Source organism: Suncus etruscus, chromosome 17 (genome assembly GCF_024139225.1).
Source record: "Suncus etruscus isolate mSunEtr1 chromosome 17, mSunEtr1.pri.cur, whole genome shotgun sequence".
NCBI lineage: Eukaryota > Metazoa > Chordata > Mammalia > Eulipotyphla > Soricidae > Suncus > Suncus etruscus.
Window position 1 is genome coordinate 39,734,239 of NC_064864.1, and position 26,265 is coordinate 39,760,503.

At 36.6% G+C, this 26,265-nt stretch overlaps 1 protein-coding gene across 1 annotated transcript in view; it reads left to right on the forward strand.

Moving 5' to 3' along the window:
* The window catches only part of ENTPD1 (ectonucleoside triphosphate diphosphohydrolase 1), a 100,798-nt gene that overhangs the window by 42,317 nt on the left and 32,216 nt on the right, over positions 1-26,265 (forward strand). The window contains exon 2 of the mRNA XM_049764393.1: positions 19,885-20,012. Coding sequence (XP_049620350.1) covers positions 19,885-20,012 — 128 coding nt within the window. The remainder of the gene's footprint in view (positions 1-19,884; positions 20,013-26,265) is intronic.

Sequence of the window (26,265 nt, forward strand, 5' to 3'; positions counted from 1 at the left end):
ACTTTGTACTAGGCTTGAAAAATTTTGTTCCCAAATATTCTCTTGTTGGAATAGTGAAGTTACTAAACCTATCTCATTTGCATTTTTATTATTTGTAAAACAAGGACTAAGATGGTATACAAGACCTTTGAGAGGATTAAAAATAATGATGTGCTGGGACCAGAGCTCTAGCACAGTGGAGAGGGCATTTAATCCCTGGCATCCCATAAGGCTCCCTGAGCCTGCCAGGAGTAATTTCTAAATGCAGAGCAAGGAGTAATCTCTGAGCGCTGCTGGGTGTAGCCTACTCCCCCCAAAAGATAATTATGATGTGAAGTGTGATTCCTGGCACAAAGGAGTTCACAGTAATGTTTGAAATACTTTCCTCTATTAATCTTCCTTCAATCCTTTTTAATTATGAAATTCTGAGAGCTTAGTTTTTTTTGGATGTATATTTGAAATTCAATCTTCAAAAAATAAAATGTGCAAAATTTTTTCACTGTGCTTGCAGATACTTTCTGTAAGTTCAGGAAAGTGGCCATACCCTTTCTTTTTGGCATAATTCTAATTAAAAATAAAGATGTAGTTAACAAGGTAGAAGAAATTATTTATTAATTTACGCATTGCTAGTCTGGAAGGAATCAAATACATCACTTCACTTTTTTTTATTGTAAGAATTTATTCAAGAGACAAAATTGATTAACATAATGAGGTAAACTAACATAACATAATATAGTAACATAACATAACATATAATATAATTGATATAATAATAATACATGTAAGTCAAAGAAAGTTTCTGATTAAAAACACATTTTTGTCCATAATGGCTTACATATCTTTCACAGTAGTATTTTAGGTACATATTAACATTGAGTCAGGGGAATACCCATCACCAACTATGTCCTCCCCCCATTCCAGTTCACTTTCTACAACCCATATACCCCACCATCACCCCCCCGGACTGCTAGAGTAGGTGGACCCCTCTTTGTCTGGCTTACTATTAGTGATCACATATCTATTTGGTCCTGGAACCCTCCCTTGTTTCCCCCTCTATTTAAGAGGCAGAGCTAGAAAAATTGAGGTATGTGGTTTTGTTTGAAGGCAAGAAAAGCAATAGAATGGGGTACAAAATAAGAGGAAAAAAAAGTCAAAAGTCAAATATGCTGAAAATGGGCTGAGTCCCTCTAGAGGCTTCCAACCTCAGTTTGAGAGAGGATGTGAAAAAGGTAATTGAAATACCACAACAATACAGAAAAAATGATCGAATTAAATAACCGGTGAGCACTATAGCAATAAAGACAGGCACCACACAATAGTCTCGGTTCTGAAATCAACTCATGCTCAAGTGCAAAAAGAAAGAGAAAGACAAGACAAAATAAAATAAAATAATATTGGAGACATCAACCGTAATCTCCACACCAAAATAAAGACGTCAAAAAAAATCGATCAATCGATAAATAAACATGTGGAAAAATGATTGTTTTGTGCTTTTTTTTTTCTCCTTTTCTTTATCCCCCTACATAGGCACAGTAACTATTGGGGATATTGTAGAGGGAATTCCCTTGATCTAGGAGATATAGGGTTTCTCCACCCCTGAAGTATACTGTCATGGGATTAACTCTAAACTCCTTGCATGATCATTTACTCTCCCCTTGCTGCTTTTGTGGTGTGTGGAAGACTTCTGCTTTGTCTTGGATGGTAAAATCAGACCTCTGTTTCTAGAGATCTTGGTGGCTGTGCAGCTCAGAGAATGGAGTTTATGAAGTCTTTCTTTGTGGTTCTAGCAGTTATGTTTCTTCAGTGTCATTTTAATCCATCTTCTGTAGCATCACCTCACTTTTTAAAAAATAAAATTAAATAAATGATAGGTAAGAGTGCATAGTCAGGTTTACTAAAGAATATGACTCAAGAGATTACTCTAAGTGTACTCACTGTTGCCAGCATCACAAATCATAGCCTGCAAAGTGTTGTGTCCTTCTCTTTCATTATATGTTTTTAAGTGAAACTACTTTACTGACCAAAAATAGGGGCTGGAGCAATAGTAGCGGTAGAGCATTTGCCTTGCATTTGGCCAACATAGGATGAATGCCGGTTCGATTCCTGGCATCCCCTATGGTCCTCCAGCCTGCCAGGAGCGATTTTTGAGTGCAGAGCCAGGAGTAAACCCTGAGCGCCTTAGAGTTTGACCCAAAACAAACAAACAAAAGACAAAAAATAGACTAAAAAAGAAACAGTCAACTAAATGACAAATCTGGCTATGTAATATGTAAGTAATATTAATGGTAAGAAAAGTAAAAGAGGGCCAGAGAGATAGTACAGTGTATGGGGCACTTGAGGCCAACCCGAAGTTCAATTTCTGGCATCCCATTTGGTTCCCTACGCACCACTAGGAGTGATTCCTGAGTTCAGATCAAGAAGTAACTTCTGAGCACTGCTGGGGGTAGCCTGAAAACAAACAAACAAAACAACAACAACTACAAAAAAAAAAAAGTGAAAGACATTTCAAGCCAGTTCTTTTTCTTTCTTTCTTTCTTTCTTTCTTTCTTTCTTTCTTTCTTTCTTTCTTTCTTTCTTTCTTTCTTTCTTTCTTTCTTTCTTTCTTTCTTTCTTTCTTTCTTTCTTTCTTTCTTTCTTTCTTTCTTTCTTTCTTTCTTTCTTTCTTTCTTTCTTTCTTTCTTTCTTTCTTTCTTTCTTTCTTTCTTTCTTTGTTTTTTTTTTGTTTTTTTTTTTTTTTTGTTTTTGGGTCACAGCCGGCAGCACTCAGGGAACTCCTGGCTCTATGCTCAGAAATCATTTCTGGCAGGCTGGGAGACGATATGAGATGCCGGGATTTGAACCACCATCCTTCTGCATGAAAAGCAATCGCCTTACCTCCATGCTATCTCTCAAGCCCCTCAAGCCAGTTCTTTTAACAGAAGGCCTTTGATAAAGAGTTCAAAAGTTATGAATGAATTAATTTTTTTCATTTTAGATATTTCATCTTTTCCAAAACTTTCAATATAACCATACATTTTAGAAAATAGAAAGTTTATCTCCAAGGATGTGTGCAGTAAAAAATAGATAAGGAATAAAAGAAAGAAAGAAATAAAGATAAGATGGCAGTTATTTGACAAAAAGTTGAAAAACTAGGAGAATTCTTTTAAAAGTATCATCACTTTAGCTGGGAACTGTTGGAGATGAGGCATTTAGGAAAAAATGCTCAGATAATAAAAAAGATTATTTTGGTTTTGGTTCAGTGCAAGGACATGAAAAAGGATGTACAATGCTAATGAATTATGCAAGGGAATTTGAATGTCTGAGTCTCTTATTTTTCTTCAAATTAAAAAAATGAAGAAGTCAATTCAAAGTAAAGCATGCATTATTCAAAAGCTTTTAAAACAGATAGAGTGTTATTAAGAGAGCCCCTAATTTTTCCAAATGAGATAATAGAACTCTAAAGAGATGCTGTTTTTCAATTTCAGAGTTAATTCTTTAAGTAATAAAGTAGGGGGGAGATTCAGATTAAGCTCCACTTGACATTCATTTTAAATGAAATCTTTCAAATAAATGTGAAAGATTTATTAGCACCCAAAAAGAAAGCCCCAGTTCCTTAAAACTGGCACAGATTTGCTAAATATATTTTGGCAGTCCCTTAATTTTTATGTGTAATATATTTTATTTCAGCAAAAGATTTTTAATTTTTGTTTTGTTTTGTTTTGTTTTTGGGTCACACCTGGCAGCACTCAGAGGTTACTCTTGACTTTACGCTCAGAAGTCACTCCTGGAAGACTCAGGGGACTATCTGGGATGCCAGGATTCGAATCACCGTCCTTCTGCATGCAAGGCAAACACTCTACCTCCACGCTATCTCTCCAGTCCCAATTTTTAGTTTTTTGAGGAATTTCTATATTGTTTTCCATAAAGGCTGGACTAGACAGCATTCCCACCAGCAGTGAATAAGAGTTCTTTTCTCTCCACATCCCCACCAGCACTGATTGTTCTTGTTCTTTGTGATGTGTGCCAGTCTCTGTGGTGTGAGATGGTACTTCATATTGTTTTAATTTGCATCTCTCTGATGATTAGTGATATGGAGCATGTTTTATGTGTCTTTTGGCCATTTGTATTTCTTCTTTAAGGAAATGTCTGTTCATTTCTTCTCCCCATTTTTTGATGGGATTAGATGTTTTTTTCTTATAAGTTCTGTCAGCATCTTGTATATTTTTGATATTAGTCCCTTGTCTGATGGGTATTGGGTGAATAGTTTCTCCCATTCTGTGGGTGGCTTTTGTATCTTAGGCACTATTTCCTCTTAGGTGCAGAAGCTTCTCAGTTGTTTATTTCTGTTTTCAATTGATTTCTGCTCTAAGCTTTGTTATTTCCTTCTGCCTACCTATTTTTGGTTCCTTTTGTTGATCATTTTCTAATTTTATAAGCTGTGTCATTAAGCTATTCATGTAGGTCCCTTCTTCCTTCCTGATGTGTGCTTGCAAGGCTATACATTTTCCTCTCAGTACTGCTTTGGCTGTGTCCCATAAATTCTGATAATTTGTGTCTTTATTGTCCTTTGTTTCCAAGAATGTTTTGATTTCCTCTTTGATTTCATCTCTGACCCACTGGTTTTTCAGTAGTAAGTTGTTTAATTTCCAGATGTTAAAGTTTTTCTTCTGTGTCACTTTGTAGTTCACATCTAATTTCAGTGCCTTGTGCTCAGCAAAGGTAGTCTGCACTATTTTTATCTTCTTGATTTTTTGGAAATATGTTTTGTGGGCCAGCATGTGGTCTATCCTGGAGAATGACTCATGTGCATTGGAGAAGACTGTATATCAAGGTTTCTGGGGATGGAGTGCCCTATATCTCTCTCTCTCTCTTCCATTTCTCTTTTCAGCTAGTATATTTTTGTTAGGTTTGTCTGGTTGACTATCAAGGGGTCACACCATGTTTGACACGCAGGGGTTACTTCTGGCTATGAGCTCAGAAATCACCCCTGGGTTGGGGGGATCATATGGGATGCTGGGGGGGATCAAACCACAGTCCATCCTAGGCTAGCACTTGCAAGACAGACACCTAGCGCCACCTCTCCAGCCCCCTCAAATGATCTTCTAATAGAAAAAATTGTTTTGAGAGGTGGTATTGGGCCACAGTTGCCTGTACTCTGGGCTGACCCCCGACTCTGTGCTCAGGCTTTACTTTTGTAGTACTCGGGGACTATATAAGAGCCAGAGATGGAACCCAGTTGGACCACATGCAAAGCCAGCACTTTACCTGCTGTTTACCAGTCTCTGGTCTAAAAGAATTTGTGCTTGTTATTGTTTTGTTTTGTTGTTGTTTGGGGGCCACACCCAGAGGTGTACCGGGGTTATTCCTGGCTCTGACCTCAGGGACCATATGGGATGCCTGTGATCAAACCCAAGTTGGTCATGTGCAAGGCAAACACCCTACCAGCTGTGTTATTGCTCTGGCCCCTAAAAGAATTTATTTTAATCTATAAAAGATACAACAGGTGCATGGGGAATTTAAAAAGTCAGAGTAAATGATAGAAACTGTAAGGATAATAGTGAAATCAGAAACAAATCTGAGTTTAGGGAAGAAGAAAATAGTTAAAACAATACCATTAGGGCCCAGATCACCAGTAAGGAATACTTCTTTGAGGAGAGGGTGTCTGTATATTTGAGAGGAGGGTAGCAACAAAGAGGTGAAGGGAAAGGGACTACGTGATTGAGGAAGGTGGTCCAGAGAAAGTGCTAAAATCAGGATGGTCCTGGACAGACTGGGCTAGAGGGTTACTTCCAGAATGCACCCAAATAAGACAGCCTTTGTTTCCAACTCACTCTCTTGTAGAATGAAGACATGTTGTTTATACATCTGTATGCATTGGTCTCATGAGTCATTCCTGAGGCTCAAGTTCATGTTGATAGAGCTGTTTATTCTAATGACAGGGACTTGCTTGCCTTGGAGCTGGCCAGGAGACTGGTGTTGGGTTAGTATTTTTCCTGCTGCATACCTGCCTCCTGACCTAACCCTTGCTGGAATTTCCTAAAATGATATTTGTTTGTTTGCTTTATGGTGCTCAGAGGCCATTCCTTGCTCAAGGTCAGTTATGATGGTGTCAGGAATTGAACTAGTGTCAGTTACATATAAGGCAAACAAACATCTTAAACTCTGTACTCTCTCTAGCCCCACCTACAGTGATTTTAAAGGTTATTTCTTTGAAGAGCTTTTCCTTATGCTCTTTCCACTGCTCTCCCATGTATGTGTTAAGTAAGCCTGAAAGCCTCTTCACAGAGGAGGCATAGGAGCTGCTCTTCAAAAAAGTGGGTTAGAGTATGAGGCAGCAGCCAATTTGGGAAAGATTGGAGCAGGCTTCCCTCTCAAACCTTTACAGTCTACATTCTCTTTTATATAAAAGGAGAATATGTGTGGTATTTCTTGGGTTGTTAACAAAAGAACACAGAGAAAGTCCTTCTTCTGAGATCATGAGAAAAGATCCATGATTGGACTTAAAATACGAAAAGATTGTCTTAAATGTAGTTATCTTGAAATATAAAGAGCAGGAAGTAGTTCTAAAAGGCTTCACAATTGCTCTCTTATTATTTTACTTACCAGTTATTAACTAAAGGGTAACTAGGGTGTATTATGAATTAAAGAAGCACTTTTAAAATGTGATTCCTAAATCAGTATAGGAAGCCCCCCTTATCTGGTAGCTTGTGAGAAATGCAAATTTTCTGGCCCCTCCCGCAGGCACTAAATTAGAAACTCTCAGGGGGTCCAGCAATTTGTGCTTTAACAGGCTGTTGAGGTCATCTGCTGTAGATTTACAGCTGAAGACTAAACTGCAGAAAGATCTGTAGACAAATTTTTAAAGAAGTTGCCAGACCCTGCTTTTGGACCCAGGGCTGATCAGACAGAAGTCCTGCAAGCTGAATTAAAGTCTTCCTTTCCTGAAGAAAAGTCTCTGAGCAAGGGTTTGACTTTGGGCAGCGGGCTTGACTTTTGTTTGGCAAATAGGTCACGTGTCTGGAAAAAATAGCCAGCTACTTAGAAGAGTCAAATCAGGAGACACAGAGAGATACAGGGGTAAAGTACTTGTCTTTCACATGACCTACCTGAGTTCTAATCCTGGCACTATGTATGGTCTGAATACTACCAGGACTGACTCCTGAGCAGTCAGGAGTAAGCCCATTTCACTGCCAGAAAGGAGTAAAGTCAAATAAGATGAGAATGATAACAAAAGAAATGGTTAATATAATTAACTCACAGTCATTATAAAATTAGAAAGTAAGTTGTAAAATTAGAAAGTAAATTATAAAATTAGAAAATTCAGTATAGTTACCGGATGTGTATACCCACCTAAAAAGATATTGTAGAACTTAATTATATTCATATGCTATAATTTGCTTCACCTTGGAGATGAATCATGTTGTGAAAATATTATGCCTGGTGAGTCCTTAAGTAAAGTACTATGTTGACAGGAAAATAGAGACTAATATTTTTTTTAATGACTTGGCTGCCATAGTTTTATTTTCTTGAAATTATGTGAGAAAGAATTATAGATGCCAAAAAATGTAGGGAATATTACCTTAATCATTACCATACCAATAATGGCAACAATATTCATTTGTTACTGTTCATTGAGTGTCAACTGTATGTAGACATTGCTGCATGGTTGGCACAATTAAATTGTCTGTGTAGACAAAGTTCTTGCCCTCCTAACCAGTGGTTCTCAGCATATTCTGCAATGAAATATAACTGGAAATCTTTGGATATAAGAATAGCCACCTCCAGAAATTCTTATTTAATTAATCTGGGGTGAGACTGCCAAGTTGATATTTTTACAAAGTTCTCCAAGTTAATCTATTGTGCAACCAGATGTCTAGTGTAGTAAGAAACTTACTAGTTACAACAGCCTACGTAAGGGTTTTTTGAGGGCACCAGTTAGTCTGGGTTTCCTGAGGTTCATGGATGATTTTTCTGACTCATCCTTGAAGAAGTCACTTTCAGCTGGAATCCATAAAAAGAGTAGAGAATAGCTAAGTAAAGGGGGTAGGAGGATAGTGTCTTAAATAGTGAAAAACAGTGTGTACTAGGGCCCTGTAAATTGGAGAGAGGATGAAGTAAGACCTGAAAGGAGGCAAAAAATGAAGAGAAGACTGGTGATAAAAGGTTGCAAGCCCAGAAGGGGGTCCAGCATGCAGAATCTGTGAGTTTCCTGAAGTAATTTTGATTTTTATTCTAAGTTAATGGGAAGCTATGAGATGATTTAAGAAACAGTGAGTGATGGGATCTTTTAGATAGGCTAAAGTATGAAAAGCAGATTGTCTAGAGGCAAGAGAAACTAGAAAGACCAGTTAGGAGCCTACCATAGGAAGAGGTGAACAATGTATTTGAACTAAGAAAACAATAGTAATGGAGAGGGTTCTGTGGGTCTAAGAATCTTTGTAAATTCAAATCCCAGGACTTTGCACTCATTTGCTAAATGAGTGTATTGCTTGGATTAAGGAAAAGTATGAGAAAGCAATAGACGTGATTCCATTTTTATTGGTTATTACAATCAATTGAATCATAGAAATGTTCATAAAAGGTGTGAGGGCAGAATTGGTTTGAAGTATCTGTGAGATATTTATGTGAAAAGGTCAAGGAGGCAACTGAAAGATTAAGAATCAGATGTTGGGCTAAATATAAATTAGAAGATTTCCAACATATGACCAATTCATTGGAATCACTTTAATCATTCTTTCATAGAAAATTCTCTGCAGTCTTCCAAAATGTTTTAAGTTTTTTCATCTAGAAAACGAAATATTAGAAATGTTAACACACCCAATTCAAGCAGCTTGTAAGTGACAGTTTTGATATAACATGGTTATATATGAGGAGATATATTATTAACTAATTGTACTATCTCAGAATAGCTCATTGTCAGGGAAAATAGAGTTAATTATGCTTGCTTGGGAAGAACCAGCTAAATGTACAATGCCTTCTATTATAAATATAGCACTTGAATCTATTATTCTTGGTAATTCACTGAGAAAAATATTCCATGGAGTATATGACTAAGCTCTGGGGTTCAGAGTTGGGAGTTATTGTCCAAACATCTGTCCTCTTGCTTTCTACAGTGCATGCAAACTGAGGTTGAGATGAAGCTCACTAAATAGAGAATCAATGGAATTAAAAAGTTAAAAAATATACAGAGAGGCCACTAAATAGCTCTGTAGTAAGGAGCACATGCTGACTTTGATCTGTGGCATTGCATGATCCATGAGTACATGAGCAGTGACCCCTGGTGACCCTCAGTCCTCCCTGACTGGGAAGCAGTACATTGGTTCTTAGGGTATTAAACAATTAGGCCCTGGTGGCTGAATATCAATGTGATTCCCAGCTCTCCCAGTATTGCTTAGAAGCAACCCCCACCCCAATTTTTTTTTCACAAAGAATAATCAAATAAATTCCCTCTTTTCATGATGGAACTATTGTGTACCAAAAATTCTAATCAGTCTTAACTCAAGTGACACACCAAAATATTGAAATAAATAACTTAAACTTTTCTGGTTTCCAGAGCTCTAAAATATTCTTTTTGTTCTCCAAGGTATTCTCAGTATTGTAGAGAAGACTGGCATAAATTCAGAGACAGTATAGCATTGCAAATGGGAGCCTAGTAACAGATGAAAAGAAAGGTATTTAATCTATTATTAGAGGAAAAGCAAGAGGTTTCAGGAAAATTCCCTGGAAGTAGTTATACAAACTGATCATCCTCAGCCTCAATTTTCTCACTAGCCAATTTTAGGTAGGTAAGGAAGAGAAGGACTAAAAGTGTTTGAGGCAAGAGAAGCCAGAGCATAATCAAGGCATGAGTATGTGAAAGAAGAAAAAAAGACCAAGTGACTAAAACTTTAAATTGTACCTGGCTTGTGTAGAGATATGTTGTTAAATATTTGAACTTTTATTTTGAGATAGAATTATTGAAGAAATTCTGATGGATGGAATTGCATAATCAGTTTCTGTTCTTAGGACCACCATGCTAGCTTCAAAATAGACAATGACTTAGAAGGGGATGTTTTAGATATTTTAGAAATTCAAGCAAAAAATAGTACAAGAGGAGGCAAGGCACTTGCCTTGATATGGCCAAACCTGAATCCCTGAGGCACCACGAGAAGTTACTCCTTAGCAAAGAGCTAGTAATAAACCTTTAGCACCATCAGGTATGTCTCTCCACAGTGCCCCCCAAAAAGGGGAGAAAAATAAAGGACAAAAAGAAATAAGGACTGAGGATGTAACTCAGTGATAAAGGTATGGTTATATTCAGTAGACCAAAGTTCAATCCATTGTGCCACAATTAACAAACAAACATATAAATAAAAAAGAATATACATGAGTGGATTTTATAGGCATTTAGTGGATGGAAGTAACAATATTTAGAGTTTGATTGGAGGAAGAAAGAGGAATCTAAAGAGACTAGGGGATGTAGTAGTGACCTTCTTTCACCAAATAGATTATGCAGAAAAATCAGAGTTGGAAAGAAAGTTAACTTTTATATACAATGAATTTGACTATGAAGAGGAAAGCATATGTGTCTAGAATGAATAGATTTGACACGTTGAAGCTCAAGAGAAAGTCCCAGTAGCAGATACAAGCAGGCATCATCACGATGACTGCTCATCAAACACTTGGTGTATATAAATAAATCGAGATGAGCTAACGTTCTATGGTAGAGCACTATAAGCATCCGCATACAAATAGTGTGAAGGAAATAAGGAGCAGCAAAGTAGAGGTCAGAACAATAGAGGACTACTAGAAGGGTCTGATGTTATGAAAATCAAGAAAAAATAATTTATGTAGCAAGATTTGTATTGTGCAGCAATATCAAAATCAAAAAGTTTGTATTGTGTATTGTACTGTGTAGCAATATCAAACAAAGTAATCGATAGAAAATATACACTGAATATTTGAACACTAGACTGTGGATTTAGTGGAATGATGGGGGAAAACAGGCGTGACGATGGGCAAGGAGTGTATGTCATGATTTGTAAAGTTTAGGAATGCACCAAGTCCAAGGCTAAACACACTTCAAAGGAAGTCAAAGCATAAGAACTTGTGTGGTATGACTTAGCTCTCAGAGAATGCTAGAGGGGGGAAAACCAACAGATAAGTAGAATAAACATGCCAACACCATAAATGTTTTAGGAAGAGAGGAAGTGACTTTACTCCACCCAGTCTTTGCCATCTAGTTGTTCATTATCGCATCCTTAAAGGTGGTTCTACCAGTGTCATTCCTGGAGGTTAGTTTAAGACAACAAATACTTTTTATAGGAGTAAACACTTCCTCTTCAATTCATGTATTCCTTAGAGTTTATAAAGGTTTTCAGCTGTTTTAGCAATCATTTCCAGAAATCATTATGCATGCTTACTTTTGTGTGAAGTCCCGAGTTTTTGTTGAAGTAGTTATACATTTCTCTACATTTAGAGTTCACTATTTTAATCCCAGAGAAGAGAAAGCATGTGGAATTCCTCTTGTTTATTTTAGTGCTTCGAGACTACTCCATGTATGACAGCAGCCCTCCTACCTCTGCAAGTTTAAACATGCAGACCACCTGGGTGTGTGCAGGGCTATTGCGGGGACTAATGATTTGAACACCATTTTTGGTTGTGTTCTGGTTTTAAGAAGAGACTCTGGTTAGGTGGACTGTACTGTTTTATTTTTATTTTATTTATTTATTTATTTATTTATTTATTTATTTATTTATTTTTGGTTTTTGGACCACACCCAGTGGCACTTGAGGGTTACTCCTGGCTCTACACTCAGAAATCACTCCTGGCAGGCACAGGACTATATGGGGTGCCAGGGATTGAACCCAGGTCTGTCCCAGGCCAGTTATCTCTCCAGCCCCCTGGACAATATGTTTTAAAAAGTAGTATTTTTGATAAGATAGTCTCTTCTTTGTTGACTATTACTCTCATAGGAGACTCTTCTACCAGGTCTAGGGACCTTTTTCTGGCTCTTAATTCTACCTCATTATATAAGTACAAAAATGTGCTTCAAAAAGTTTAGGAAACCCTAGTATTGCCTTTGCTAAATAGCAATTTTGTCAACTCTTTGACAGGAACCAGATACTAATTAATTTAAGATTGAGTTCTCACATAATTATCTAAACTGCAAATCCTGTCTGCTGAAGGATAGAGAATGAGAAAAATTAGGTACTGGAAAGTCTAACAGAATGACTATAGAAATTCAAAAACTTGGGGGCCAGAGAGATAGCATGGAGGAATGATATTTGCCTTGCATGCAGAAGGACGGTGGTTCGAATCCCAGCATCCCATATGGTCCTGCGAGCCTACCGGGGGCAATTTCTGAGCATAAAGCCAGGAGTAACCCCCTGAGCGCTGCCGGGTGTGACCCCAAAACCAAAAAAGAATAAAAAGAAATTCAGGAACCTGACCCTATCTTATTCAGAGAACTATACCCTATTATATTGCTTACATGGCATAACATACCAAAGATGTCTTCTTGTATTAATCAGGTTGGCAAGTAGCATGGAAGGGTTGCAGAGTGCACAAAGACTCAGTAGCATCAACATCAAACCACCAACACATCCCCTTTTCCAGTGGTCAACATTCAGGCTCCGAGCATCTTTGCCATTTTATTTCAAACTATAAGTGGGCTTTATTTCAAAGACCTTTTTTTTGGCTCTCAGAAATTTCTCTTATTAATGTGATCCATTTTAATTTTTTTCTGGGTTTATTTATTTTGGAAAGATTTCTGCAGTGCTAGGGATTGCACCCAGAAGTCTATGCATTTCAGGCATATACTACAATCCTTTTTGCTATCTCCACAACCTCTCTATTAAGAGTCATAATATTCCTAGATAATTAAGGAAGAGAGAGAACAGGGAGTGGAAGTACATACAAAAGTTGTTTGTACTCTAGTCTGTTAAGTATACAGTAAGAATATATGTAAACATAATTCAATATATTAATTTTAAAATATTCTATTATCCAAAAAAGTGCTGGCCATTACATAAGTCTAGTATGAAAAGTTCATTTAGCTATGAAATGTAATTAGATGAGCTATGCTTGTATTGAAAGACCAATTAATGGAACTTTAGTCATTGTTTTTATAATACAAATAATTCTGCATTGAATATCCCGATTGTATCTTTTTATAAATTCACAATAATATCCTCTTTTTAAATTTCTAATTTAAATTCCTAGATCATTTCTGATAAATATAACAAAACCCACCACCAAAGAGGTTGCATGAAATTACACTTGCGCCAACATACATGGTGCTTGTTCCCTCAAGATTTTTTTCTATCTATATCTAATTTCTCTATTAAATTATCAGCAAAATTACCCTTTTGTGTATACAATTCTAGAAATTTCAACTAATGCATATAATCACCTTCCTAGCATATAATCAGATATAATCCACAGTCTGGAAAGTTCCCTGTAATTCTCTAGTCAAGTTTCTGCTCATGAATCTTGACCCACTTATCTGATTTCTATACTTAATTTTTCCTTTTCCAGACTATTACATAAATAAATTATAATACATAGTCTTTTGAGTAAGGTTCCCTTTCACTCAGTGCTCTTGAGATCCAGTTAGATTATGAATAGTTTGTCCCCTTTCCATTATTGAATAGAAATTCATTGTATTTTTTTCAAAAATTTTACTCAATTGTGTCTCTTAATTGTATTTATTGCATTCTACTCGATTGTAGTGAAACTCAAAAATTGTATCACAATTTGGATATATTCACATGTTGGTGAATGTTTGGGTTATTTTGAGTCTTGGATAATGATTACAGCCATTAGAAATATTTTGATACAGGTCTTGGTGCAGATATATGTCTTCACTCTTCCTGGGTACATATCTAAACCCAGGTGTGCTTGGTTACTTTTTTTTTTGGTCATATCATAAGTTTAAATTCAGAACTGAAACTTTTCAGTTCTTTCTGGGGTATCTATATCATTTTTCCTTCCCTAGTACCAATGTAAGAGTGCCAAATGCTATGCATCCTTTTCAACTTCTAGTAATTATCATTATTTAAAAAATGTTTTGGCCATTTGAAGTCTGTAATAACATTACATATTTATTAAAATTTAAAATATTTGCTATCCTGATAAGTGTTAAAAAGTATCATTACTTTTTCATTTTTATTTTAAGGTAAAGATAATTAGAATGCATTTAATGTGTGTAGAATTTTTTAACTTACTCATTGATTTGCTCATTTCTTTAACAAATAAGTTGATCATTTATTTTTTAATTTATTACTTTTCTGTATAAATGATTGAACTCAGGACCTCACACATGGTGAAGTAGATACTCTACTGCTAAATCCATAGTCCTTGATCATTTTTTAAATGGATTTTAATTACTTTATTGAGGAAATCAAGTAATTTATAATTGTTGCAAAAACTTTTCCTAGTTTGACCTTTTGTTTTTGTTTTTGGAGCCACACCCGGTGTATGAAACCCCGGTGACACTCAGGGGTTACTCCTGGCTATGCTCTCAGAAATCGCTCCTGGCTTGGGGGACCATATGGGAAGCTGTGGGATCGAACCGCTGTTTGTCCTAGGCTAGCTCGGGCAAGGCAGACACCTTACTGCTCCATGCCACTGCTTTGGCCCCTAGTTTGACATTTTTTAATTTTGCATTTGACATATTTTTGTGCTTCTAAATTTTGTGCCTCATTTATATAAACATGAGAAGATTAAACTGAGAGAATTTGTGAAAGTAAGTCTGTATGGCTAGGCATCCTAAGTGAGTCAATTAACTCACACTGTGACACATGGCTAGTGCAGTCAGTCTTTATCACCTGCTACAAATAACCAAAGCTTGTAGACAAATACAGCTGCTTGAGAAAAGAGAGATTCCCTGGGGCATACTTTTCTCAGCTGTATGCGATCATTCATTCAGTGGAAATAAGATACTTGCTGCAGAAATCATTAACTTATGATTATGAACTTGTTGTTCTTGTTGGCTGGAACATAGGGAATCTGTCTAGAAAATGATATCACTTGGTGATATTACTTTGCCTGAAACAATCCTCCTCTTGCCAAGTTAAATATCAGTCTTTTTGTGACCTGTGGACAAAATAATTCAAAAGAGGGTCAGAGCTATGGTACAGTGGGCAGGGCATTTGCTTTGCATGCAGTTCACATGGTTTTGTTTTCTGGCATCCCATATATTCTCCAAGCTTGCAAGGAATAATTCCTGAGCACAGACCCAGGGGTAACCCACAAGCAGAACAGGGTATAGCCCCCAAACAAACAAAAATGCAGAAAACTAGTAAAAATTTTAGGAGATCAGAGTGGTGTAGGTGAGGAGGTAGAAGATATGGTTGATGGAAGCAAATTAGGACAGGGAAGACCTTGGAAGTAGTTTCCTTTGCTTCTTTATTTCCAAACTCAGATTCTCTGTTAGCATTTAATTTTTCCATTATTAACACTTAGCCTTAGGCACACCAAATGAAAAGTCAGTTACTTGATGCTAATCTGAGAAGAGCACAGCCCACAGCAAGCACAGTGGGGGTGGAGAAATGGTAGTTGTCAGGATCTAATAGAAGAGCTTGTTCTGCCTTCTAATGCCTGGGTGTTGCTAGATGGGTTCTTCCTACCCAGAGCAGACCATTTCTGTAGGGGTCACTCTGGGTTAGCCAGCTATTTCATTAAGATAAACACATTTCTTCTAATAAGAAAGCTGTGAACTGAAATAACTGATAATTACATTCAAAGAATAGAAGCAAAAGACTATAAATAAAAGCAAATAGCTTCCTCTGAAATCTGTAGTTTAAGAGATCACTGGAACTGGTTATGGACATGGGTTATTTACTCAATTACCTCTCAACAAACTTCTCTTTCCATTCCCTCTTGCTCTTCTCCCTGTCTCTTAGTCTGCTTTTGTCTTCAAGGCTGTCTGTTTTTCTTTCTCCTCTTTTCTCTTCCCTCTTCTTCCCCTCTCCTCTCACACCTCTCACATATCTTACTCTCCTCTTCTCTCTTCTCTCCCTTCTCTTCTCTTCCCTTCTCTTTTCCTTCCCCTTCTTTTCTCAGTTTTTTTGCATTTCAGCTAATTGGTCATCATTGGGATTTAAAACACATTGTTAGCATTAGTATGTTTTTGTTTTTTTTTTTGACATTGTACTGACTTCTGGCAGGGGCCAGAAAAATAGTACAGTAGATAGGGCATCTGCCTTGCATGTGGCCAACCTGGGTTTGATTCCTGGCTAGTCCCTGAACCCTGACAGGAGTGAACCCTGAGGAGAAAACAAGGAGCACTGTCAGTTGTGATTCCCAAACCAATTATTTTAAAAAGCCCAGATAGAAAAAAAAAAAAACACCAAATTTAAAAATATCTTCAAATTTGACTCTAAATTTATTTATTGGTAAAATATGGTGACATAAAGTAGAAGACCTTCTCAACTGAATAAAAATTTTGGGTGAGTTCTTTTACTTTGGATTAACTGAGTCTGAGTGATTTCTTGTCTCCAAGGAAGGGTACTGGTTAATGCAATAGAGAATTTGAAAGAATTTAGATCAGTCCTATTCTGTTATTAACCCCCCTAAGAATCACATACTCACCTTCTAATGTTTAATTGTGTCTGATTTTTAGGGTCTACAAAAACTATTTTAAAAGGCATAAAATTGAACATTGGTGTTAGTAGTTACAACAGTTCAGATAACCATTGAGTCACATTTTGAAAGTCAGGCACTTTGCAATTCTGAATAATGAGATTGAAGCCCACTGTGTAAAGCCTCAATCAAGGGTGTAAGGTGGTAGAGTGTGTTAAACCTCGCATCTGGGTCAGGTTTAATTCCTGACCCCACAATACATTATTATAATACTGACAATTTCCTTACCTTTCTGTGACTCCATTTTCTCATTTGTAAAAGTGACTGATTATGATAATACCTGTAACTATAGTCTAATTATATATAACTATTATATAACTATATTATATATTTTGCATGTTATAACTATACTTGCATGCTATGTTATAACTATATCACATAGTTATATATAACTGTAACCATAATCTAATCATATATTATATATTGATCTATATAACTGTATCTAATTTGGAAATAATATAATTTAATTGATAATTTAATTTGTAGATATAATTAGGATCTTTTCTTGAGATAGGATCATTGTTTGTAGATGGGACCTAACTCCAAAGACTGATGTTATAGTAAATAGATAAGAAAGATTTGACACATGCAGACTCTTGGACAAAGATCATGTACTACATGCATATCTATATCACAGAATTTGAGTGAAGTTTAATTACTTGCTATCATTAAAGGTCTGAGTAGCATTTGAAAGACAGGTGTTTTTGTTCTTGTAAAATAGGTAGTTATATACTGTTAGGTCATTGACTATTACCTAGCAACCCATGTAGGTACCATTATGATTTCCATTATGAACATGAGGATATGGAAATTTAGAAACACCAAGTAGCTTGTCCAGATTCATTGTAACTGTAACCATCCCACAGACATCTATGGCATTTTGTTTTTCTGCTGATGAGTTCTGGTAACTATGGGTTAGTACCCTTTCTTATGAACAGTTCTCAGCAAAGAGGCACCAATATCGACCCATTAGGACTACAAAATGGTATAGAGAAGACCTTCTATTGGATGATATTTACTCTTTTAGGATGTGTCTACCAGGATCTGGTCTTGGAACAAGCTTTATTCCAAAAGAGCCAGACTGTAAGGTCAGGTGGCAGTGTGGCTCACTGTCTTATGACCTGGCCTCAATGGGGTGACACTTTACCTAAAGAGACAGGAGTATGTTGCTTAAAGGGCCATGAGTCCTCAGGGACTTAAAAGGTACCGATTGACAACTGTTTAACTCTAAGGTTAAGAGTATAGATCATACGAATCACTGAAATAAGTGAGTTCAATTAGAACATAACAGATTTCTCAAAGAACCAATAAGGAGGCACCAAATTGCCTTCAATACACTTCCAACCACATTGACCTATTTAGCAAGTACTGTCCCACCTCAGGGTTGTGTTTTTAAATACCCCAAGTTTGGAAATTCACCTAAGTAGTACTTAGTGGAGTGTTTCTTTTTTTCTTTTTTATTTTTTGCTTTGTTTTGTTTTTTTTTTTTTTTTGCAGATTTCAGAGCTCTAATATCAAACAGGAAACTTCTGCCACGCTATTTGTCTTAGGGTGTTTAGGATTTAAGGTATTAAAATTTTGACTCTCATTTGGGACAAAGCATGAGTCTTATAAGAAGATAAGAGGTCAGGCTTTTAGCACTCAACATACCATCATGAACACAAGTTCTCTCCATCACTCTGCCTTTCCATTCCTAATGTCCTCTCATTCAAGCCAAACAGTATCTGAGGAAGAATACCTCCACTATTTTTTCTAGATTTACCTCAGTAGATACCTTCAGGATTTCATGGACCTTAATTGGGTACATGTCATCACTGAGTCAATTACTGGTGAGAGAATGAAATTACCTCATAACTATAGAGATAATTCCAAAGTTATGACCGGTTTTCCCTCCCTTAAACAAGTGGACTCATGGGGAATTAATAGGCATTTGAACAAATTGAAGTCCTTTGGGGTAGAGAGAAGTGGGCAAGTGCTCTATACATCAGCTATCATTTCTTGATGCATAAACAAATACACATCTAACTTTTGTACTGTTTGTTTTGATGAGTGAGGACTGATTTGAGATTTTGGAGTTTGCTGTAGCCTGAAGATCCATACAGATACAGACTTTTGAATATAATTTGAGCTTTTGTGCAAGAGCTTGTGGAGGTTCCCATTTCAGTATGCAGTTGCTACTATAAACTAAAAGGAAAGAGAAGATTATGATCTACTCTATAAAATATTAGCCTAAATTCTATACTATTAGAGAAGTACAAGTTACTTACCTCCCTTATTTAGTGGGACTTATTTATTTGATCACACTCAGGAACTTAGTGTCTATTTCTAAGTTGGTGTTTGGGGTCATTCCTCAAAGTTCATGGAGGAGAGCATAGAATCCTGAGAATTGAACCTGGAGCTTTCACATGCAAAACATGCACTCCAGCCTGTTGACCCATTTACAAGGCTCAGTAACTTTTGCTTTAGCATAATTCTCATGTTGAAGTTGTTTAATATTCTACTACCAGATAAAACTCAAGATAAGAAATAAATCAGATATCTTCAAAGTTCCATAACCTTTATGCTATTCCTAATTACTTCTTATAAAGTAAGTTTACAATCCAAGAGCTCTGCCAGCCAATAATTGTCATGAAATAGTATGTTTTCTCCTCTCTTCCTCCCCTCCTCTTCCTCCTTCTCCTCCTCTTTCACCTTCTCCAGTTGCTCCTCCTCTTCTGTCCCTTCTCCTCCATTTCCTGCCTCTTACTCTCCCTCTTCTCTTATTCTTTTCTTCCTCCTCCACATTTTTATTTAAAGCATTTAGTGGTACTTTTTGGAATAAGAGTAATTCTTATCTCTTTTTATTGGGGGGAAGAAATGGAGAATTGAGCCACATCCAGCTGTGTTCAGAGTTTACCCACTGAAAAATACTTAAGGATTGCTCATGGTAGGGATTAGGGGACCATATGTGGTGCCAGAACTCACACCTAAGTTGTCCACATGCAAGGCAAGTGCCTAACCCACTAACCTATCTCTTTAGCCTCATCTTTACTTTTTGTTATTATTTCTGCCTTCATTAGCCTCATCAAGGGTTTTTTCCTCTCTTTTCACTCCATATCTGATAACTGATCTAATTTTTCCCATTAGCTCCATCATCACAGTACATACTGGTTCTTTTTTTCTGAATTATTTCCTAATTTCTTTACAAGTGCCTATGGATAGAGTTAATTTCTATCTATCTTTGATGTTCTCATGACAACTCAGAAAAAGGAGGAAATTCTATGTTGTATTGATATTTTCTTTTTCTACTTTTAATTTTAGATAGTACATTGAAAGGATGTTGCTCCAAAAATATACTGACCATCCTTGGCTTCTTCTTTATTGGGACTCTGATTGCTATGATCACCATCGGTCTGACCCAGAACAAACCATTAATAGAAAATCTCAAGGTAATTCAAACCCATTGCAAATGTATGAAAGTATATGTCTGTCTGTGTGTGTGTGTGTGTGTGTGTGTGTGTGTGTGTGTTTGAGGGAGCCTAGGGTAAAGATAAATCAGCACACAGGAGTGGAGGTTTTGTCTACCCTTGAGTAAGTCAGCATTCATTAAATTGTAGGAGTAAAACTGTCCTGAATCAATTATTAGTAGGAAGGTAATTGTCCAGTAAATTAATTAAGCCAATATGCAAAGACAAATGCTTTGTTTTCTATATCCAGATCTGTGCTATAATATGGTAGTTTTCTACTGTCTCTATTATCTCTACTTTATTTTAAAATTTTTTTGTTGTTTCCCTTTGATTCTATAATGAATAGGGTCCACATACACTTACTCAGTTGTGGTGTTGACACACTCGACTGTGGTGCCTTTAGAGAACTATGTACTTTAGTTTTGGCCTTTTCACATATTCAACTGTGTTCACATACATTCTGTTTTGTTTCACATACATTCTGATTTTAGGATCAACTCATCTGGTTGATCTGGTGTTCATACATGTGTTCACTGGGGTAGTGCTCCCTTATCTTTTGGTTGCTGTGATCTCCTGGGGATCAACCTTTTGCAGCATTTCCCCACTCCCAGCTATGTACCAGAGATTGCACATTCTGTTGTTGCAGTAAGTGGTCCCTGATAGCAAAAGGACAAGGGTCAGACTTAGACACAAGAGTGTTACCAGGAATAGTCTCATGCTTGCAGTGCAGGCACTTTTGTCACTGAAACATGCCCTGAGCCCAATGCTTAGTTCTTATTCATTATTTAATGTGGGTGTGGCACAACATTGCATCCTTTGTTCTGATTCTGTTATTATTGTCATCAAAATAATAAATGTACAGGTTTTATATAAGATACTTTGGAAAGAACAGGTTGTTCTTCATCTCCAAAATGTTACCAGTTTGGTAAACCTCAAAATACATATACATATATATCAAACATAGTAATTTGTAACTTTATGGAGCAACAAAAATTTCCACATTTGAGCTAAAACGTAGTTGGACTTATTAAATCTATTGTGTATTTTTTCTACTTCCTTTCCATCAAAGTAAAATTTAGACATAACCATCTTACCAATACTTTATAATTTGATTTTTAATATACTCATTAAAAAGCACGAGTTACATTTAAATTTATATAGTCATATATAATTTTTAAAATTATATCATGTTATATGTGGTATTTAGAATAATTAGATGAAGAAATTCAATCACTTTAATGGGGGATTGTTGAGAACACTATAGACCCCAGAATATAGTAGGATAAGGAAAGAAATTGAGTGGACGAGAAGAATGACACAGATGAAATGAAAGGGTAGAGGGACTAAGGGGTCTCAGGTACATTGGTTGTGCTAAGAGAACAGGACTAAATAATCAAGCCAGAGCTAACAACATGGGAGACATTGATGGTGGGAAGGTTGCACTGGGGAAGGAGGTGTGCTCTTTTTTTTATGACTGCCAACTACAAATATGTTTGTAATCATGGTGCTTAAATAAAGATATTATTTTAAAAAAAAAGACTAACCAATGGTTACCACCAGCAAACAAAAAATTAAAAATTGTTATGATAGAAGTCTGGGGCTGGTGTCATTGGATGAAATCTGTGAATATTTAGATTGACACTGGTAGTGAGATTGGTCCTAAAACATTGTATATCTAAAACCTAATTATGAAGGAATTTTAAATCACAATAGTTTAAATAAAATTTTAATTATAATTAAAAACAGTAGACAAATAAACAAGGGGCCAGAATATATTAATATGTTATAAGCACATTCATACATGTAGGAGGTAACATATTGAGACACTCACTTCACTACCAAGACCATGTTCATTAGAGGTTTCTGAACTGTGAGTCTAACAAATGAATGCACATGTCCAGCCTCTGAAATTTTTGTCTCCCACGCAAATAATTTGCTTTATTGCAGAGGCTTAGATGTTATGCCAATATTCTTTTGTCACACAAATTCAACACTGTGACTAGCACAGCAGTCCCTCATTGGCATGAAAGGTTGATCCGATCTCATGGTCCAATCTCATGTTAAGAGTGATGTAGACTCTGGCAAAACTTCAATCACAGTTGTAGCCTTATTACATCTTGGTTTTGCTATTTATTTACCAGTTCTCAAAGCGCATGATTGCCTTCTTGATCTGACCTTTCTCCATATTTATTATTTCATCATTGGAGAGAACAACTTCTAGGGAGCAAAATTCATGGCAGACTTTGGCTTAGTGTTCCCAGTAAATACTTGTGGTCATGAATGACCTTCCCTCATTCATTCTGGTCATCTTGAAGTCTGTTGTAATTCTGTGTTGTTGTGTTGGCCTGGAAAAATGGAAAAGATCTTTGACAGTCTTTAATAAATGGCACGGATATTTGAAGAGCAGACAATACAACTGAAGTATATCTTTATAAATTTTATTCTACACTTCTATATTTGCAACTAGCCATTTGTTGAGCTTATGCACTAACTTTAATTCCTAGCATATATTGAAGGCCAAAATATTTTAGGAATTTATCTTTGGATGATTTTATCTTACTCTGTTCTATATGATAAACAATAGTTAAAAACAATTCTTTAAACTTAACTAAAAAAAATAAAATTTTAAATGCTGGGGCCGGAGAGATAGCATGGAGGTAAAGCGTTTGTCTTGTATGCAGGACGGTGGTTCAAATCCCGGCATCCCATATGGTCCCCCGAGCCTACCAGGAGCTATTTCTGAGCATAGAGCCAGGAGTAACACCTGAGCGCCACCGGGTGTGACCCAAAAACCAAAAAATATATATATATATTTTAAATACTGATCCAGGGGTCGGAGTGATTGCGCAGCGATAGGGTATTTGCCTTGTACATACCCTGACCCTGGATGGATCTTGGTTCGATCCCTATTATCCCATATGGTCCCCCAAGCTAGGAGCAATTTCTGAGCATATACCAGGAATAACCCTTGAGCATCACTGGGTGTGGCCCAAAAATAATAAAATAAAATAAATGTGATCCTGGGTTGTACTAACCAGGTTTCAAATACTCTGTAGTTTCATGTGGCAGAAGGCTGTTAAATTGGACAGTAAACATAAGACCAGTAAACAGCCAGTAAACATAAGACCTTTCCATAAATATACAAAGTTTTATTGTACATTGCTACTTTGGAGCACATTTGTTGATAATTCTGAAATTGTTCAAAGATTAAGTTTGATGAATAAGTTATATCGCTAAACATACTATAAAATACAAACTAAGGAAGGACAAGAGATTTTTTTTGTATGTATGTTTTTTATGTAGTTTGTGCCAGGATCATCTGAGAATTGGAAAACTAACGTTGATATAATTGAAATATCATTTTGAAAAAAAATTTTTCATAATAACAAATTATTATTGTAATTGTGGTGAGTACCAAAAAGGGAGGCTCCAGGGGTCATGAGTGGAGGTGTTCCTTTTGAAAAATTGTGCTAATATGCATGATATACTTTAGTAATATTACTGCAAAGCACAATGCCTAAAAGGTGAGAGAAAGGCACTGAGAGTGACAGAGAAAAGTGTCTGCCATAGAGGGAGGCTGGGTAAGTGTGGAGTCAAGGATGGCATGAAAACTGGGGAAATTGGTAGTGAGAAATGAACACTGGTGAAGGGATGTTGTTGGAGCATCGTATGACCGAAACTCAACCATCAACAACTTTTTAACTCTGTATCTTATAGTGATTCAAGGAAAAAAAATTAATGTGCTAACATCACACAGCTGGTTAGGTTAACCAGATCTTGGTGATCAGATATATCAGGTAACCTTTTAACATCAAGAAAACACCTTGGGGCAATCATATTTCACACGACCTCAATGTGAGGGAGATGGTTGTAAGCCTTTCTTGCTGCAACTTTATGTATATAGGAATTTTCCTCTCCTTCCCTTTTCTGATTCTTCATGCTTTATTGCTGCCAGCTCAGATTATAACATAATATGGACCATCGAGTCACTACCTAGGCTTGAACCTTATTGAATCAATTTAATAAATGAGGTTAAATATATATGCATTGAAAATATGTCACTACTACATGCCAATGACCCAGATTCAACACATTTTCACTAATCTCTGCAGAGACTCCTAGCTACCAAAATCTCTAGGTATGCTGGTTTCATGACTGATATCTTCAGGGGCAGTTTGGAGCCAAAGTAGGTCACCTCCCTTTGGTGCCTCTATCCTTTCAGAAGTACTATCAGCCAATGGTCAGGAACCACTACTGTCACCATCTGAGCTCATTGGTCCAGCTCTACAATTCTCAGAGTCCTGGAATGCATTTTATACAACACCCCCATAATTTTAATACTAGCTTCCCAGTAGAATACACCAGATATAAAATTATCACAGAAGCCACATAAACTCAACAAATAAAATCAAAACAGAATCTAGCAAGAAATAGCTTAGTAAACTTTTAGACAATGTGAGATGTGACAATTTTCACAAAATTTCTTTTAGTGAAGTTTTTTTTAATAATTCCATTACCATTTAGTTGTACCAAAAAATATTAAGTAAATTTTTGTACCTGCCAAGGGCCAGGCTTCAGGGAAGTTGGGAAACTGGTAGCAAGGATGAAGAGAATGCTACACTGGTGGTTGGATTGGTGTTGATATATTGAATGCCAGAAAGAACTGTAGTATGAGCAACTCTGTAAACCACAGTGTTGAAAATAAAGAAATTTAATAAAATAAAGTAAAAATAGGGTCCAGAGAGATAGCATGGAGGTAAGGCGTTTGTTTTGTTTATGGGCCAACAGTGCTCAGGATAAGTCCTGGCAGGACTGATGAACCATATGAGGGCTGAGAATCAGATCTGGGTCAGATTTGTGAAAGGTAAGACCTTGTACTATCACTCTGACCCAAGATCATAAAATTAAAAAAAAAAAGACTTTTCAATAAATTGGATAGCCACTTTCAAGAGAATGAAACTCCACCATTATCTCACAGCATGCACAAAAATTAGATTAAAATGGATTAAAGACATACATGTTAGACCCAAATTCACAGACTACATTGAGGAAAAAATGCAAAACATTTGCTATTGACTTCAGTGGTATCTTCTGTGATTCAGCTCCATTAGCAAGGAAAACAGAGCAAAAATAAACACATAGAATTGCATCAAACTAAAAAGCTTTTCCCTGCGAAAGAAGCTCTTTCTCTACTTAAAAAAGACATTTTACTGAATGAGAGAAAATATTTTCATACCATATATCCTTTCAAGGGCTAATAAACGGAAACATAAAAAACTCATAAAACTCAACAACAAAATAGTCCCATTTAAAATGGAGTGAAGAGCAGGTCAAACACTTTTTCAAAGAAGAAAGCCCACAGGCATATAAAAATAAAACTCAGCATCACTTATGATTAAGGAAATGCAAATCACAGTAACAGCAAAGTACCACTTTACACCAATGAAATGGCCTATACCAAAAATGTATGAAGCATGGAGCTAGAGCAGTAGTATAACAGGTAGAGCATCACCTTGCACATAGCTGATACACATTAGATCCCCAGAATCCAGATGGCTCCCTGCAGATGCCTGCCAGGAGAGATTCCTAAGCACAGAGCCAAGAATAAACCATGAACATTGTCAAGTATATACCCCTCTGTCTGTCCAAGAAAATAATCACCAACCATCCTAACAAAAAAGCAAGGATGTGGAGTAAAATAAATGTAAGCTTGTTCAGTCTCTATAGAAAACAGAATGGAGAGTTCCCCAAAAAATTAAAACTAGGACTACCATATAATCCAGCAATTCCACTTCCCAAGAACGCAAAAACACAACCTAAAAAAACCTTTTGAAAATCTATGTTAATTTAGCATACTTAGAATAGCAAGATCTGAAAACAACTCACATATCCCATGACAGATGAGTATACTAAAATGTATTTTGGGCCTGGATCCCAGATCTGGTTTGATTCCTGGCACCACATGGGACCCCCAGCATTGCTGAGTGTAGGTCTTGGTGGCCACAAGAACCTTGAGTGTGTCTCTGGAGGCCCCAGCATCTCAGGTACAGTCCAGGTATCTAGACACTGAAGGGTTCAAGCAGCATCACATCACCAAGCTCTATGTTGCACTGACAACCCTGTTGGTCAAAGGGGTTGTTGGTCAGAGCCCCAGAGGGGCTCTTAGAGCTCCTTAGCATCACTGGGAACCCCTCTCCCACATAAAAAGGTGTGACTCAGCTATAAAAGATAAAAC